At 48.8% G+C, this 18,944-nt stretch overlaps 1 protein-coding gene across 1 annotated transcript in view; it reads right to left on the minus strand.

Moving 5' to 3' along the window:
* Positions 1-18,944, minus strand: part of KCNH2 (potassium voltage-gated channel subfamily H member 2) — a 377,203-nt gene that overhangs the window by 220,730 nt on the left and 137,529 nt on the right. The window contains exons 4-5 of the mRNA XM_075315765.1: positions 17,284-17,721; positions 11,702-11,916 (exon numbers count right to left, since the gene is read on the minus strand). Of these exons, the coding sequence (XP_075171880.1) occupies positions 11,702-11,916; positions 17,284-17,721 (653 nt within the window). The remainder of the gene's footprint in view (positions 1-11,701; positions 11,917-17,283; positions 17,722-18,944) is intronic.

Genomic DNA, 18,944 nt, shown 5'->3' on the forward strand with positions numbered 1-18,944 from the left:
CTCTACACCTGTAATAACCCTACAGAGACCCCCGCATGTCTCTACACCTGTAATAACCCTACAGAGACCCTCACATGTCTCTACACCTGTAATAACCCTACAGAGACCCCCACATGTCTCTACACCTGTAGTAACCCTACAGAGACCCCCACATGTCTCTACACCTGTAATAACCCTACAGAGACCCTCACACGTCTCTACACCTGTAATAACCCTACAGAGACCCTCACATGTCTCTACACCTGTAAAAACCCTACAGAGACCCTGCATGTCTCTACACCTGTAATAACCCTACAGAGACCCTCACATGTCTCTACACCTATAATAACCCTACAGAGACCTCCACATATCTCTACACCTGTAATAACCCTACAGAGACCCCCACATGTCTCTACACCTGTAATAACCCTACAGAGACCCCCACATGTCTCTACACCTGTAATAACCCTACAGAGACCCCCCACATGTCTCTACACCTGTAATAACCATATAGAGACCCCCGAATGTCTCTACACCGGTAATAACCCTACAGAGCCCCTCGAATGTCTCTATACCTGTAATAACCCTACAGAGACCCCCACATGTCTCTACACCTGTAATAACCCTATAGAGACCCCCACATGTCTCTACACCTGTAATAACCCTATAGAGACCCCCACATCTCTACATCTGTAATAACCCTACAGAGACCCCCACATGTCTCTACACCTGCAATAACCCTACAGAGACCCCCACATGTCTCTACACCTGCAATAACCCTATAGTGACCCCCACATGTCTGTACACCTGCAATAACCCTATAGAGACCCCCACATGTCTCTACACCTGTAATAACCCTATAGTGACCCCCACATGTCTGTACACCTGTAATAACCCTACAGAGACCCCCGCATGTCTCTACACCTATAATAACCCTATAGAGACCCCCACATGTCTCTACACCTATAATAACCCTATAGAGACCCCCACATGCCGGCTGAGGGTGACCCATTGGTACATGATGTTGTGTAGTGTGGACAGGCCAGTTCTTTGGCTCTGGACCATAAGTGGCGGTCTTAGGTTTCGGGTGGTCTACCGCTCTACACTGATTATTAATATTTTTGTCCTTCATCTATGAATATTCATGAAGCAGAAGGAATGGAGAAGACATTTACGGTTTAATTTTCAGCTTCCATGGAAGGCTCCCTCGGGAGGAGGCACCTGGTATATAAAGCTCCTTCTAGGAGAGAAATCCCAGCCCCAACCACCTGGAAAACAACAACTCCATCCATAACACGGGTGATGGGAGCTCTCCTGGGAGCCGAGGAATCTGGGTCATGTAGAATGCTGAATATTAGGAATCGGAGGTGGAACGTGAATGGTGACCAAGATGATCCATAGGAGTCAAAGCGAGACCCGTCCCGGAGGTGGAACGTGAACGGTGACCAAGATGATCCAAAGCGAGACCCGTCCCGGAGGTGGACGCCTCCTCCAGATAGGTCATGTGAAGAAGAGAAAACAGGTCTTCCCAGAGGTCACAGAGTTTGTAGCTGGGTCCAGTCCTCGGACTATTAGGGAAGCATGGTCTCTTCTCACGTCCTTGTATCCAAGGTTCATTGGGATCTCAGGAAATCTGGATTATCAGACAGTAAAGGGTAGAAGAGAAGGTCGGAGAAGACAATAACGTCGGCAAGTGACAGTCTGAGGGGAGACAGTGTTATACATACAGAAAAAGAGGTTAAAGGGGGTCTCCAGCACAGTCCTGCATGAGGTAGGCGGGGCTCAGCCAGCAGTGTGCTCAAATTATGTCATAGGGGAGTGGCTAGAACAGTACTGAAAGCAGGAGGCGGGGATCAGCCATCAGTATGCTCAAATGATGTCATAGGGGAGTGGCCAGCACTGTACTGAATGCAGGAGGTGGGGCTCAGCCATAAGTGTGCTCAAATAATGTCATAGGGGAGTGGCCAGCACTGTACTGAAAGCAGGAGGCGGGGCTCAGCCATCACTGTGCTCAAATGATGTCATAGGGGAGTGGCCAGCACTGTACTGAATGCAGGAGGCGGGGCTCAGCTATAAGTGTGCTCAAATGATGTCATAGGGGAGTGGCTAGGACTGTACTGAATGCAGGAGGCGGGGCTCAGCCAGCAGTGTGCTCAAATGATGTCATAGGGGAGTGGCCAGCACTGTACTGAATGTAGGAGGCGGGGTTCAGCCATCAGTGTGCTCAAATGATGTCATAGGGGAGTGGCTAGCCCTGTACTGAATGCAGGAGGCGGGGCTCAGCCATCAGTGTGCTCAAATGATGTCTAGGGGAGTGGCTAGGACTGTACTGAATGCAGGAGGCGGGGCTCAGCCAGCAGTGTGCTCAAATGATGTCATAGGGGAGTGGCCAGCACTGTACTGAATGCAGGAGGCGGGGCTCAGCCATCAGTATGCTCAAATGATGTCATAGGGGAGTGGCTAGGACTGTACTGAATGCAGGAGGCGGGGCTCAGCCATCAGTATGCTCAAATGATGTCATAGGGGAGTGGCTAGCCCTGTACTGAATGCAGGAGGCGGGGCTCAGCCATCAGTATGCTCAAATTATGTCATAGGGGAGTGACTAGGACTGTACTGAATGCAGGAGGCGGGGCTCAGCCATCAGTATGCTAAAATTATGTCACAGGGGATTGGCTAGCACTGTACTGAATGCAGGAGGCGGGGCTCTGCCAGCAGTGCGCTCAAATGATGTCATAGGGGAGTGGCTAGCGCTGTACTAAATGCAGGAGGCGGGGCTCAGCCAGCAGTGTGCTCAAATGATGTCATATGGGAGTGGCCAGCAAAGTACTGCATGCAGGAGGCGGGGCTCAGCCATCAGTATGCTCAAATGATGTCATAGGGGAGTGGCCAGCACTGTACTGAATGCAGGAGGCGGGGCACAGCCTTCAGTGTGATCAAATGGTGATGTCATGGGGGAGTGGCCAGCACAGTAGTCCTGAATGCAAGAGGCGGGGCTCAGCCAAAAGATCTGATAGGGGTGTGCTCAAACAGTGATGTCACGGGCCAGCACAGTCCTGTATTAGATAGGCGGGGCTCAGCCAGCAGCGTACTCTAATGATGTCATTGGAGGAGTGTCCAACACAGACCTACATGCAGGAGGCGGGGCCCAGCCATCAGTGCGCTCAAATGGTAATGTCATGGTGGAGTGGCCAGCACAGTAGTCCTAAATTTAAGGGGTGGGGCTCAGCCAGTAGACCTGATAGGAGTGTGCTCAAACAGTGAGGTCACAGGGGAGTGGCCAACACAGTAGTCCTGAATGCAGGGGGCAGGGCTCAGCCAGCACATCTGATAGGAGTGTGCTCAAACAGTGATGTCATGGGGGAGTGGCCAGCACCGTCCAGCATGCAGGGGGCGGGGCTCAGCCAGAAGCTCTGAGAATAGTGTCCATAAACACTGGTGTCATATGGGCGTGGCCAGGAACCTGGGCAGTTGTGAGTGACAGGGAGGAAGAGCAAAAGCCACAGAGGCAGTGCAGGCTTCACAAAGAATAGTAAACTTATCAACTATTGGGAAAAAGGGAGGGTGCCGGGGCTTACAAGCGCTAAATCACATTAATATAAATGTTCCAGTGCAGTACACGGAGCATGTGTGGTGTAAATGTCAGCACCTGTAACACTATGGACCGCCGGAGAGTCTCAGGACAGCAAACACTAAGTATTAGGAGAAACTGAATGTGAAGGGATTTATCCATCGCAAGACGAGGAAGAAGTCTCACGATGATGCTTTGTAGGTGGAGTGGGCGAGCACGGAGGTCAGGAGGTGCTGGGCCAAGAAGCAACATCAGGTGGTGGAACTACAAGTGTCAGAAGAAAGACAAAGCCAGAATTCAGGAGCAAAGTGAAGGCCGAGTAATGATCTGAACCCTTTTAATCTTCAGGGGTCAACGTCATCTGCACTCATCATTTCCACAGCAAGCCAACGTACCAGGCCAATGGGGAGGGGGCAGTCGTGTCCCCCAGTGAGGTAAGAGTCAGATATCCCGGGGATGCAGAGCATATTAGGCAGCGTTGTCCGTATGACTGGGGCTGTACATCCCTGAGGATCTGCAATGTGTTATGTAAGAAAAATGGCTTCAATTTACATTTAATTTACTTTGTTCATTGCCCGTGCAAAAAGCAGCAAAAACATCTCCGCAGCACGATAGATCATGTACTACAACACAAGAAGCTGAGGACCGAAGCGGGAACACGAAGGAGAAACAGACCCGGAACACTGGAAAATCAAACGGGGAACGAAAGAGAACTAAACTGGGAAAACTACACTAAACACAAATAGAAACAAGACACTTCTGGTTTTCTCCCATTTTTCATGAGTTGAACTCAAAGATCAAGAAAAAGGCCTTTTTCTCTGGAACATTTTTCACAAATTTGTCTAAATCTATTAGTGAGTGTTTCTCCTTTGCGGAGATAATCGATCCAACTCGCCTCACAGGTGGATGGGTTATCTCCGCTCACTAACAGATTTAGACAAATTTGTGGACAATATTCCAGAGAAAAAGGCCTTTTGTGCAGATAGAAAAAGTCTTGGATCTTTAAGTTCAGCTCCTGAAAAATGGGAGAAAAACAAAAGTGTTGTGTTTATATTTTTACTTGGTGTATAAAGTTCAAACTGGTAAAAATATGGACAACCAAACTGGTGGAATTATGAAGAATCAACCTGGAAAAAAAAATGGAGAAGCAATCTGGAAATTATAGAGAACAAAACTAAGAAAACCTCAGCTGCAAAAAGTATGGAGAACCAAACGGGAAACTATACAGAACCCAAGCCAGGAAAACCAAGAAGAACAAAAATGCTGAAAACTAAGAAGAACCAAACTGGAAACTATAGAGAAACCAAGCCAGGAGAACTAAGAAGAACTAAAATGCTGAAAACTAAGAAGAACCAAACTGGAAACTATAGAGAAAGCAAGCCAGGAGAACTAAGAAGAACTAAAATGCTGAAAACTAAGAAGAACCAAACTGGAAACTATAGAGAAAGCAAGCCAGGAAAACTAAGAAGAACTAAAATGCTGAAAACTAAGAAGAACCAAACTGGAAACTATAGAGAAAGCAAGCCAGGAAAACTAAGAAGAACTAAAATGCTGAAAACTAAGAAGAACCAAACTGGAAACTATAGAGAAACCAAGCCAGGAAAACTAAGAAGAACTAAAATGCTGACAACTAAGGAGAACCAAACTGGAAACTATAGAGAAACCAAGCTGGAAAAACCAAGAAGAACTAAAATGCTGAAAACTAAGAAGAACCAAACTGGAAACTATAGAGAAACCAAGCCAGGAAAACTAAGAAGAACTAAAATGCTGAAAACTAAGAAGAACCAAACTGGAAACTATAGAGAAACCAAGCCAGGAAAACTAAGAAGAACTAAAATGCTGACAACTAAGGAGAACCAAACTGGAAACTATAGAGAAACCAAGTCGGGAAAACCAAGAAGAACTAAAATGCTGAAAACTAAGAAGAACCAAACTGGAAACTATAGAGAAACCAAGCCAGGAAACCTAAGAAGAACTAAAATGCTGAAAACTAAGAAGAACCAAACTGGAAACTATAGAGAAACCAAGCCAGGAAAACTAAGAAGAACTAAAATGCTGAAAACTAAGAAGAACCAAACTGGAAACTATAGAGAAACCAAGCCAGGAAACCTAAGAAGAACTAAAATGCTGACAACTAAGGAGAACCAAACTGGAAACTATAGAGAAACCAAGCCGGAAAAACCAAGAAGAACTAAAATGCTGAAAACTAAGAAGAACCAAACTGGAAACTATAGAGAAACCAAGCCAGGAAAACTAAGAAGAACTAAAATGCTGACAACTAAGGAGAACCAAACTGGAAACTATAGAGAAACCAAGCCGGAAAAACCAAGAAGAACTAAAATGCTGAAAACTAAGAAGAACCAAACTGGAAACTATAGAGAAAGCAAGCCAGGAAACCTAAGAAGAACTAAAATGCTGACAACTAAGGAGAACCAAACTGGAAACTATAGAGAAACCAAGCCGGAAAAACCAAGAAGAACTAAAATGCTGAAAACTAAGAAGAACCAAACTGGAAACTATAGAGAAAGCAAGCCAGGAAAACTAAGAAGAACTAAAATGCTGAAAACTAAGAAGAACCAAACTGGAAACTATAGAGAAAGCAAGCCAGGAAAACTAAGAAGAACTAAAATGCTGAAAACTAAGAAGAACCAAACTGGATACTATAGAGAAACCAAGCCAGGAAAACTAAGAAGAACTAAAATGCTGACAACTAAGGGGAACCAAACTGGGAAAACTAAGGAGACCAAACTGGGAAAACTAAGGAGAACCAGACTGGGAATACTAAGGAGAATGAGACTGGAAGGTATAGAGAACCAAGCCAGGAAAACTAAGGAGACCAAACTGGGAAAACTAAGGAGAACCAGACTGGAAAGTATAGAGAACCAAGCCAGGAAAACTAAGGAGACCAAACTGGGAAAACTAAGGAGAATCAGACTGGAAACTATAGAGAACCCAAGCCAGGAAAACTAAGGAGACCAAACTGGGAAAACTAAAACAGACTGGAAAGTATAGAGAAACAAGCCAGGAAAACTAAGGAGAACAAACTGGCAAAACTAAGGAGAACCGTATGAGAACCATATGAAGAAGCAAGACAGGAAAATTATCATGAACAAATTAGATAACCTAGGGACAATATTCCATGAAAACAACCAGTAAAACTGTGGAGAGTGAATCCTGAAAAAATATTGAAAAATCTGTTCACGGCACTGAAGCTGCATTCATACATCTGTGTGAGTGTCGGTGTAAGGAATATGGCATATTCATACATGCCAATCATACATTTACACATCCTGACCTATATCCAGAGGTCACCAAGACAGAAGAGAAATCGAATACCAAGATCCAAGAACAATAGGTGACAAAGTTAAAGGGAGGAAGAAGCAGCCTGGCATCAGCAGACACCCCTGGTGACAAAAATAATTCAGCTAAGGAAGAATTGCTGGTTTCAGAGAAGCTTCAAAGGATATTTAGCAGACAGCTTTTCTCCAAGGTAAAAGTAAAAAAAATTGGGGTGTAGGTAGCTCCCACAAACATAGCAGACATATTTCCAGCCTCAGGACAGCGTGATGAACGCCACACATATTTTGCCTTAATTGTGAGACGTGCGTTTTAACCAATAATTAAGAACTACCCGAGGGAAGACAATAGACCCATAATGTTTCCTAGCTATGGATTGATAAAATCATAACAGGAAACATGATGGTAATCTCTTCCGCGTGGGACACTAAGGAGAAAACTGCCATTTCATAATTCTCTGGACCTTGAAGGCCTATCCCTTGTCCAGCCCTGTCATAGGTCACCAGGTGGGAGGTATATGATTCATAAAAAACTGAAGTGGACTTTTGGAGGGCGTTCTTCTCAGAGAAGTTATGTCCAATAAATGTGTGGGGAGTCCCAAGGAAACCAGTGGCTCTACAGTGCCTCCCCCTCTGCCAATCCAAGAAAAGGTAACTAATCCATCTGTATATCTGCTTGCAACTATCTTTTACTTGTAGCTGCATTTCTGACCATAATATTTGTAAATACTTGTGTATCTTGAATTATCTAGTGTGCCCTTAAGGAGATTAAATATATAATTGGGCTGCACTTTTATCTCGATCCACAAATGCCATGTCCGTGCGCTTGGTTTAGTATTACACGCTACCTGGGCTGGTTTCTGGCCCACTGTAATCCTGCTAACGGACCAGGCTTATATCTAATGAGGAACTGGTGGCCAACTACTGGGTCAGCCAAGCCCTGTTTAAGTAGGGCTAGTGAAAAGGGTCTGTTGTCCCATCAGGGTTGTGAGCGAGTGGGGTGTCGCGCTGGAGGTTGCACGGCCCTCTTTGTCTCCGTCCCTGTGCCCGCGTGGACAGGGGGTGTCAGTGCAACACTGCTCTATGCTGACCTTACCCCTAGGGGGCGCGGAACGTCACATGTTGGCGGAAGTAACGAGGTCGTATTGCGAGGTGTGGTTTCGTCACAGACTAAATTACAGGGTTGGGATACCTATGTGACTCCTTGGATATTCTTGACAGTCAGTGTGCGCTCTGATTTTTTTCTCGTACAGCAAACGGACCCATTGAGCTTCTCCTATGGTAATCATCAATATCAGATCAGAATAAAAGTTGCTCTAAATCTCACACTCTGATCCACGATATTCACGGATGTGTGAGTAGATCCATGAAACAATATGGATCCGTTAAGTGTTTGAAAAATAATCAAACAGCACACGGACCCTGCACACGGATGTATGAATGCAGCCTTAGGACCCTTTCACATTGCATACATTCGTATTACCTCCGTTCACTGTCCTTGTCGGAGCTTCTGTCCGAACCCCACCGCAAAACGGGTTTTAGACGCATGCGCCAACGGGGCCATTGACTGTAATGGAGCAGACGGAGTCAGCGTGTGCTCTGTCTCGCACCGTCTGCTCCTTTACCGTCAATGGCCCCGTTGGCGCATGCGTCTGAAGCTCCACTGAGACCTCCTCTTGGGAGGTCCTGGTATTGGGAAGAGCCGTCAGCAAGCAGTTCAGGCCAGGAAATTGTTCTGCTGTGAACACACACTGACACATTGCAGCAAACTCTCCGCTGTGTGAACAGGACCAGGAGGTCAAGACAGATATTCAACGCAAGCGAGAAAACATCCATTCACTGACACGAAACAGAGACCTTGAATATTGAGAAGAATTGAAGTGCGGCGCTCTAATACAATGATGAATGTGCCGCACCGCAGCAGGCGCACCGTCCTCCGTGTACTCACTTCATCGATTTCATAGCGACTGCCCATTAGTTATAAATCCCCAGAAGCAGCGGCGCGGAGCACAAAGCAGACGCTGCTCCCATTCATCTTCAGTAAGAACCTTGAACAGAACATTGGACTCTCGTGTCTGAAGCGCCAGAGTCAGCGTCCAATCACATCGCTGCAAAGTGTGAGAAATGCCGGGGAAGGGGGGGGAGAATCTGATATTTCAGACAGGTGGGAGACGGGGGACACACTTTTTGTTTTTTTATGTTTTAGTTCTGCAAAAATTAAATCTAAATTTCAGACATCACAGGCGTCAAATATACTGGCAGTCACTGCTGTGGGGTCCTAACAAGCGGGACCCCAAAGTAAGATGATTTTTCCCCCTTTTACATAAGAGTCAATGACCCCAATGGACAATAATTAGAAGCATGGTCTCCTACAAATGAGGGGGTCCTCGTCTCATACAGATGATGGGGTCCTCGTCTACTACAGATGATGGGGTCCTCGTCTATTACAGATGATGGGGTTCTCGTCTATTACAGATGATGGGGTCCTCGTCTACTACAGATGATGGGGTCCTCGTCTACTACAGATGATAGGGTCCTCGTCTATTACAGATGATGGGGTCCTCGTCTATTACAGATGATGGGGTCCTCGTCTATTACAGATGATGGGGTCCTCGTCTACTACAGATGATGGGGTCCTCGTCTATTACAGATGATGGGGTCCTCGTCTATTACAGATGATGGGGTTCTCGTCTACTACAGATGATAGGGTCCTCGTCTATTACAGATGATGGGGTTCTCGTCTATTACAGATGATAGGGTCCTCGTCTATTTCAGATGATGGGGTCCTCGTCTACTACAGATGATGGGGTCCTCGTCTACTACAGATGATGGGGTTCTCGTCTACTACAGATGATGGGGTTCTCGTCTACTACAGATGATGGGGTCCTCGTCTACTACAGATGATGGGGTCCTCGTCTACTACAGATGATGGGGTCCTCGTCTATTACAGATGATGGGGTCCTCGTCTATTACAGATGATGGGGTCCTCGTCTATTACAGATGATGGGGTCCTCGTCTACTACAGATGATGGGGTCCTCGTCTATTACAGATGATGGGGTCCTCGTCTATTACAGATGATGGGGTTCTCGTCTACTACAGATGATAGGGTCCTCGTCTATTACAGATGATGGGGTTCTCGTCTATTACAGATGATAGGGTCCTCGTCTATTTCAGATGATGGGGTCCTCGTCTACTACAGATGATGGGGTCCTCGTCTACTACAGATGATGGGGTTCTCGTCTACTACAGATGATGGGGTTCTCGTCTACTACAGATGATGGGGTCCTCGTCTACTACAGATGATGGGGTCCTCGTCTACTACAGATGATGGGGTCCTCGTCTATTACAGATGATAGGGTCCTCGTCTACTACAGATGATGGGGTCCTCGTCTACTACAGATGATGGGGTCCTCGTCTACTACAGATGATGGGGTCCTCGTCTATTACAGATGATGGGGTCCTCGTCTATTACAGATGATGGGGTCCTCGTCTACTACAGATGATGGGGTCCTCGTCTATTACAGATGATGGGGTTCTCGTCTACTACAGATGATGGGGTCCTCGTCTATTACAGATGATAGGGTTCTCGTCTACTACAGATGATGGGGTTCTCGTCTACTACAGATGATGGGGTCCTCGTCTATTACAGATGATGGGGTCCTCGTCTACTACAGATGATGGGGTCCTCGTCTATTACAGATGATGGGGTCCTCGTCTATTACAGATGATGGGGTCCTCGTCTACTACAGATGATGGGGTCCTCGTCTACTACAGATGACGGGGTTCTCGTCTACTACAGATGATGGGGTCCTCGTCTATTACAGATGATGGGGTTCTCGTCTACTACAGATGATGGGGTCCTTGTCTACTACAGATGGGGTCCTCGTCTATTACAGATGATGGGGTTCTCGTCTACTACAGATGATGGGGTCCTCGTCTACTATAGATGATGGGGTCCTCGTCTATTACAGATGATGGGGTCCTTGTCTACTACAGATGATGGGGTCCTCGTCTATTACAGATGATGGGGTCCTCGTCTATTACAGATGATGGGGTTCTCGTCTACTACAGATGATGGGGTCCTCGTCTATTACAGATGATGGGGTCCTCGTCTACTACAGATGATAGGGTCCTCGTCTATTACAGATGATGGGGTTCTCGTCTACTACAGATGATGGGGTCCTCGTCTATTCCAGATGATGGGGTCCTCGTCTACTACAGATGATGGGGTCCTCATCTACTACAGATGATGGGGCTCTCGCCTACTACAGATGATGGGTTCCTCGTCTATTACAGATGACAGTATCCTCGTCTACTACAGATGATGAGACTCTCGTTTCCTATACATGATGGGGTCCTCGTCTCCTACAGATGATGGGGTTATTGTCCTCTACAGATGGTGGGGCTCTCATCTACTACAGATGACGGGGTTCTTGTCTACTATAGAAGAAGGGGCTCTCGTCTCCTACAGATGACGTGGCTCTCGTCTCCTACACATGATGGGTCTCTCGTCTACTACAGATAATGGGGCCCTTGTCTCCTACAGATAATGGGGTTCTTGTCTACTATAGCTGATCATGTGGACACCTCATGTAGGACCTTCAGAGATCAGTAAAATGAAGAAGCCGACAACGTCAGTGAAGTCAAATGAGAAACCACAGAGTGTGGAGATCCGGAGACACTTCTCAGTATGCAGGGCCTGGAATGGCTGCAAGACCCTCCTATGTGACACTCAGAGGGGCGTCAGTACCTTGACCCCACTGAGAACATGAAATATAAATACCAACAGCGAGCAGTAACTCGACTCGTTGCTACATATGTCCAATTGCCATGTAAAAGTGTAGATCAGCGTCTTACCTGGGTGACCTTCTCCGTCACATTGTGGGTTCGGTCCTTTAGCTTTGTCGGAGCAATAATCTCCTTTTCGTTGGAAGGCGATGTGAGGAATGAGTCTCCCTTAAAGTCCACAAAGTTGAGGGTTATCTGTGGGATCTTACTGATTGTCCTGTACTTCATGAGGTCAGAGTCTGATGTGGAGTTCAGGAGATTCACCCGCACGTTGTTCATGGCACCTGTGCAGGAGATAAGCGATTAAACCCAACAGAAGTGACACCCATCATGGGGATCAAGGTGATTATCAAAAAAATGAGACTTTTTGTGGAAGGAAAGGGGCCCTGATTGTATGAGGTGTACTGCACCCCCAACAGTGGTATATACCTATCAACAGGTAATCTGCACACACCGTGCAAACTAGAGAGCCCAAGCCATTGGCGTAGCTTAGGTCACCTGCTCCCAGGCAAAGGTATTTTATGTCCCCTAATCTGTAGTTTTGTATTTCTCTTCTATATAACTATATTATTACACCAGCCCTAAACCTAACCCAAACACTTTTCATTACCGTAGCACTAACCCTCGTCCTAACTCTCTTCTTTAACCAAGCCCCAACCCTCTTCCTAAACATAGCCCTAACGTTCTTCCTTACCCTAACCCTCTTCCTAACCATAGCTCTATTCTCCTACTCGGCCCAGCCCTAACCTTCTTGCCAACCGTAGCCCTAACCCTCTTCCTAAACACAGCCCTAACCTTCTACCTTACCCTAATCATCTTTCTAACCATAGCCTTAATATTCTTCCTTACTGTAGCCCTAGTCTTCTTCCTAACCCTATTCCTAACTATAGCCCTAACCCTCACCTTAATACTCTTTCATAACCTAGCCCAAAACCTCTACTTTACCATAGCCCTAACCTTCTTCCTTACCCTAATCTTCTCCGTATCCCTTGTGTTAACTCTCTTCCTTACCTTAGCGCTTGTGTTCTTTCTACCCATAGGCCTAACCTTCTTCCTAAACATAACCCTACAGCTCTTCCCAACCATAGCCCTGACCCTCTGCCTAAATATAGCCCTAACCTTTTCCTTATCCTAACCCTCTTCCTAACCCTTGCCCTAACATTTTCCTTATCCTAACCCTCTTCCTAAACATAGCCCTAACCTTTTCCTTATCCTAACCCTCTTCCTAACTCTTGCCCTAACTCTTCCTTACCTTAGCCCAAACGCTCTTTCTAACCATAACCCTAACACTCTTCCTAAACACAGCCCCAACCTTCTACCTTACTGTAATCCTCTTCCTAATCATAGCCCCAATTTTCTTCCTTGACCTAGCCCTAACCTTCTTACTAACTATAGCCCTAACCCTTGCCTTAACTCTCTTCCATAACCTAGCCCTAACCCTCTACCTTACCATAGCCCTAGCCTTCTTCCTTAATCTAATCCTCTTCCTATCCCTTATTACCTTAGCCCTTGTGCTCTTCCCAACCATAGCCCTGACCCTTTTCCTAAACATAGCCCTTACTTTCTTCCTTATCCTAACTCTTTTCCTAAACATAACCGTGACCTTCTTCCTTACACTAATCATCTTGTTAACCCTTGCCCCAACTCCTCCTTACCTTAGCCTAAATTCTCTTTCTAACCATAACCCTAACACTCTTCTTGAACACAGCCCCTGTAGTCCTCTTCCTAACCATAGCCCTAATTTGTTTCCTTACCACAGCCCTAGTCTTCTTCCTAACCCTATTCCTAACTATAGCCCTAACCCTCACCTTAACACTCTTTCATAACCTAGCCCTAACCCTCTACTTTACCATAACCCTAACCTCCTTCCTTATCCTAATCCTCTTCCTATCCTTTGTGTTAATTCTTTTCCTTACCTTAACCCTTGTGTTCTTTCTAACCATAGCCTAAACCCTCTTCCTAAACATAACCCTAATGCTCCTCCCAGCCATAGCCCTGACCCTGTTCCTAAACATAGCCCTAACGTTCTTCCTTATCCTAACACTCTTCCTAAACTTAGCCCTAACCTTCTACCTTATCCTAAAACTCTTCCTAAACATAGCCCTAACCTTCTACCTTAGGGTACCGTCACACTTTAGCGACGCAGCAGCGATCCCACCAGCGATCTGACCTGGTCAGGATCGCTGCTGCATCGCTACATGGTCGCTAGTGAGCTGTCAAACAGGCAGATCTCACCAGCAACCAGTGACCAGCCCCCAGCCAGCAGCGACGTGCAAGCGACGCTGCGCTTGCACAGAGCCGGCGTCTGGAAGCTGCGGACACTGGTAACTAAGGTAAACATCGGGTATGGTTACCCGATGTTTACATTAGTTACCAGCGCACACCGCTTAACTTAGCGTGTGCAGGGAGCAGGAGGCGGCACAGGCAGCGTGAGAGCTGCAGAGGCTGGTAACAAAGGTAAATATCGGGTAACCACCTTGGTTACCCGATGTTTACCTTGGTTACAGCTTGCCGCAGATGCCGGCTCCTGCTCCCTGCACATTCAGGATTGTTGCTCTCTCGCTGTCACACACAGCGATGTGTGCTTATCAGCGGGAGAGCAACAATTAAAAAACGAACCAGGGCTGTGTGTAACGAGCAGCGATCTCACAGCAGGGGCCAGATCGCTGCTCAGTGTCACACACAGCGAGATCACTAATGAGGTCACAAAAAACGTGACTCAGCAGCGATCTCGCTGTGTGTGAAGCACCCCTTACTGTAATCCTCTTCCTAACCATAACCCTAATTTTCTTCCTTACCATAGCCCTAACCTTCTTCCCAACCCTAACCCTATTCCTAACTATAGCCCTAACCCTCGCCTTAACACTCTTCCATATCCTAGCCCTAACCCTCTACCTTACCATAGCCCTAACCTTCTTCCTTAAGCCAATCCTCTTCCTATCCCTTGTGTTCACTCTTTTCCTTACCTTAGCCCTTGTGCTCTTCCTAAACATAGCCCAGACCTTCTCCATACCCTAATCTTCTTCCTAACCATAGCTCTAATTTTCTTCATTACTGAAGCTCTGACCTTCTTCCTAACTACAGACCTAACCCTCGCCTTAACTCCCTTCCATAACCTATCCCTAACCCTCTACCTAACCAGAGCCTTGACCCTCTTCCCAAGGTCACATTAGTGTGTGGCATCGGATGCGATATGCTTATGACCCTCTGCTCATACTCTGCTACGAGCATGATCCGAGCGGTCATGATCTGATCTTGTGATCGGATCACAGCTGCGGAGAAGTGGTAGAGAAGACTCTCCTCATCTCCTGGGGACAGAGACTGAGATGCCACTGGCTATTTTACCTGTGCAGCTCACAGCCCGCTGGACCACACAGCTGGGTGCCAGGGCCCCACGCCTTTGGCTTCCCTATGCTACGCCCCTGCACCCAGTGGCCCTCTGTCCTAAAAAAGGGATGGATTGGAGAACAAGAACTTTAGTGGGTACATGCAGTTTTTGTGGTCAGAGCCCAAATGTGTGCGGTGACCATATATTAGGAGCAGGGATCTGTATACCTGACAGGTGTCCAGGAGGTGCCACATCCGCCCTGTGCCGCCCGGCCGCAGCTGCCCAACCATCATAAATCTGTGCAATGTGACAGTATATGGGGGGTCTGTATATGGGGGGATCCGTATATCATCTCTGCCAGCTGAGATTTAATTACAACCAGCCAGAAACATGAGGAGGCGACCAATTAATTAGGGGGTAACAGGATTAGCCGGACGCCCGCTCCCAGCCTCTGATCGGTGTAATCTGTCCTCATAACTGACGTAATCCCCGGGCATTTAGGATTCACAGATCATTAACCCATTAATTGTCTGCTTTTATGCCAGACGGAGCGAGCGAGCGGGATTTATAGTTCTGGGTTATTAGAGATGTAGGAAGACGAGGAGTGGACGGCAGAAAAAAGCGGGCTGAAGACAAGAGGCTGACAACCTGACTGAGAGGCTGACAACCTGACCGAGAGGCTGACAACCTGACCGAGAGGCTGACAACCTGACCGAGAGGCTGACAACCTGACCGAGAGGCTGACCACCTGACCGAAAGGCTGACAACCTGACCGAGAGGCTGACAACCTGACCGAGAGGCTGACAACCTGACAGAGAGGCTGACAACCTGACCGAGAGGCTGACAACCTGACCGAGAGGCTGACAACCTGACCGAGAGGCTGACCACCTGACCGAGAGGCTGACAACCTGACCGAGAGGCTGACAACCTGACAGAGAGGCTGACAACCTCACAGGAAGTCTGACAACCTGACCGAGAGGCTGACAACCTGACCGAGAGGCTGACAACCTGACTGAGAGGCTGACAACCTGACCGAGAGGCTGACAACCTGACAGAGGCTGGCAACCTGACCGAGAGGCTGACAACCTGACCGAGAGGCTGACAACCTGACCGACAGGCTGACAACCTGACCGAGAGGCCGACAACCTGACAGGGAGGCTGACAACCTGACCAAGAGGCTGACAACCTGAGCGAGAGGCTGACAACCTGACCGAGAGGCTGACAACCTGACAGACAGGCTGACAACATAAGAGATGGGCTATTAGAGATGTAGGAAGACGAGGAGTGGACGGCAGAAAAAAGCGGGCTGAAGACGTGAGATAGAGGCTGACAAGCTGACCCAGAGGCTAGCAACCTGACAGAGGCTGGCAACCTGACCGAGAGGCTGACAACCTGACCGAGAGGCTGACAACCTGACCGAGAGGCTGACAACCTGACCGACAGGCTGACAACCTGACCGAGAGGCCGACAACCTGACAGGGAGGCTGACAACCTGACCGAGAGGCTGACAACCTGAGCGAGAGGCTGACAACCTGACCGAGAGGCTGACAACCTGACCGAGAGGCTGACAACCTGACCGACCGAGAGGCTGACAACCTGACCAACCGAGAGGCTGACAACCTGACCGACAGGCTGACAACATAAGAGATGGGCTATATTAGGAGAGGGACCGACAATACCACACAGGGGCTCCCACTGCATGTCACCAGGGGGCGCTCGCAATGTCATTGTTATAAGGGAATTGTGGCTGTCACTGTTATGGAGGATCACTGATGTTAATGTTATGGGTGGCACTCTGGCGCCACTGCTATTGGGGGGCACTCTGACCACAACTATTATGGGGGGCACTCTGGCAGCCACTGCTATGGTGGGCCACTCTGGCCGCCACTGCTATGGGGGCCACTCTGGCCGCCACTGCTATGGGGGCCTCTCTGGCCAACAATGCTATGGGGGGCACTCTGGCCGCCACTGCTATGGGGGGCACTCTGGCCGCCACTGCTATGGGGGGCACTCTGGCCGCCACTGTTATGGGGGGCACCCTGGCTGCCACTGTTATGGGGGGCACCCTGGCCGCCACTGTTATGGGGGGCACACAGGCCGCCACTGTTATGGGGGCACTGCAGATGTCACTGGTACGCAGAATCTTGGCATGATGGTGATGGGCTCTCTGACATGCGGCCATTGTCAGCTCAGTGGTTGCTGTATTTCTGCAGTCGGCCAGCACGGAGGCAGATGTCTGAGCAGCAATCAATAACTGGGCACCCGTTACTCAGCAGAGCCCAGATTGCGCCCCCCACAGGCGGCCGGCTGCAGGAAATCTTACCTGTGCTAGAATTACGCTTCCGAAACTTCTTGTCCAGGTCGACCTTCATGGCCTCGATGTCGTCCACGGAGGAGGCCCTGCGGATGCTGTAGAAGCTTTCCCGGGAGCGGCTGCGGGTCAGGCTACAGTTGGAGAAGGACATGTCCAGGTTCAGGTGGTCCTTGTCCGCCCGGGGAGAAGCCTGCCCTGCAGGGTCTTTGCTGCCATCTTCTTCCCTCTTGGGCTCGGTGCCGCCAATCAGCGCCTGCTGGTCCTCCGGGCGTGAGCCCACACAGTTATCCACTGGAGCCACGGTCACGTCTTCTAGAGCCATGGTGTCGCTGCTGTGCTTCGAGAAGTCAACGACCACGACATCCGGGTCCTCCTGGGGCAGAGACTGCTTACTGCCCGCCAGGGTCAGCAGCGCCGGAAACTTCAGCCGGAACGACTTCCCCCGAGCTGCAAGAAAGCAACAAAGCGTGAGGGCAGGGACGGACACAAGGGGCAGGGAACGGGACGGACACAGGGGGCAGGGAACGTGCCGGACGCAAAGGGTAGGGAACGTGCCAGACACAAGGGGCAGGGAACGGGACGGACACAGGGGGCAGGGAACGTGCCGGACACAGGGGGCAGGGAACGGGCCGGACACAAAGGGCAGAGAACGGGCTGGACACAAGGGGCAGGGAACGGGCCAAACCCAAGGGGCAGGAAACGTGCTAGACACAAGGGGCAGGGAACGTGCCGGACACAAGGGGCAGGGAACGGGCCGGACACAAAGGGCAGAGAACGTACCAGAGGCAAGGGGCCCGGGAATGTGCAGGACACAGGGAACATGCAGGACGCAAGGGGAAATGAATGGGCTGGAAACAAGAGGCAGAGAACATGCCGGAGACAAGGGTCCGGGAACGTGCAACACAGGGGGCAGGGAATGCGCTGGACGCAAGGGGTGAATTATATACAGAACAGAACACGAGGGGCAGGATATATACAGAACATAAGGGGTGGGTCATATACAGGACACGAGGAGCGGGATATATACTGGACACGAGGGGTGGGATATATACTAGACACGAGGGGCGGGATATATACTGGACACGAGGAGCGGGATATATACTGGACACGAGGAGCGGGATATATACTGGACACGAGGGGCGGGATATATACTGGACACGAGGGGCGGGATATATACTGGACACGAGGGGCGGGATATATACTGGACACGAGGGGCGGGTTATATACAGGACACAAGGGGCGGGATATATACTGACCACAAGCCACGAGGGGCAGGATATATACAGAACACAAGGGGTGGGTCATATACAGGACACAAGGAGCGGGATATATACTGGACACGAGGGGCGGGATATATATTGGACACGAGGGGCGGGATATATACTGGACACGAGGGGTGGGTTATATACAGGACACTAGGGGCGGGATATATACTGGAAACAAGGGGCAGGATATATACTGGACACGAGGGGTGGATTATATCATGGACACTAGGGGCGGGATATATACAGGACACTAGGGGTGGAATATATACTGGACACAAGGGGTGGGATATATACAGGATACGAGGGGCGGGTTATATACAGGACACTAGGGGCGGGATATATACAGGACACGAGGGGCGGGATATATACTGGACACGAGGAGTGGGTTATATCATGGACACTAGG

The sequence above is a fragment of the Anomaloglossus baeobatrachus genome, chromosome 6, assembly GCF_048569485.1.
Source record: "Anomaloglossus baeobatrachus isolate aAnoBae1 chromosome 6, aAnoBae1.hap1, whole genome shotgun sequence".
In the NCBI taxonomy this organism is placed as follows: Eukaryota; Metazoa; Chordata; class Amphibia; order Anura; family Aromobatidae; genus Anomaloglossus; species Anomaloglossus baeobatrachus.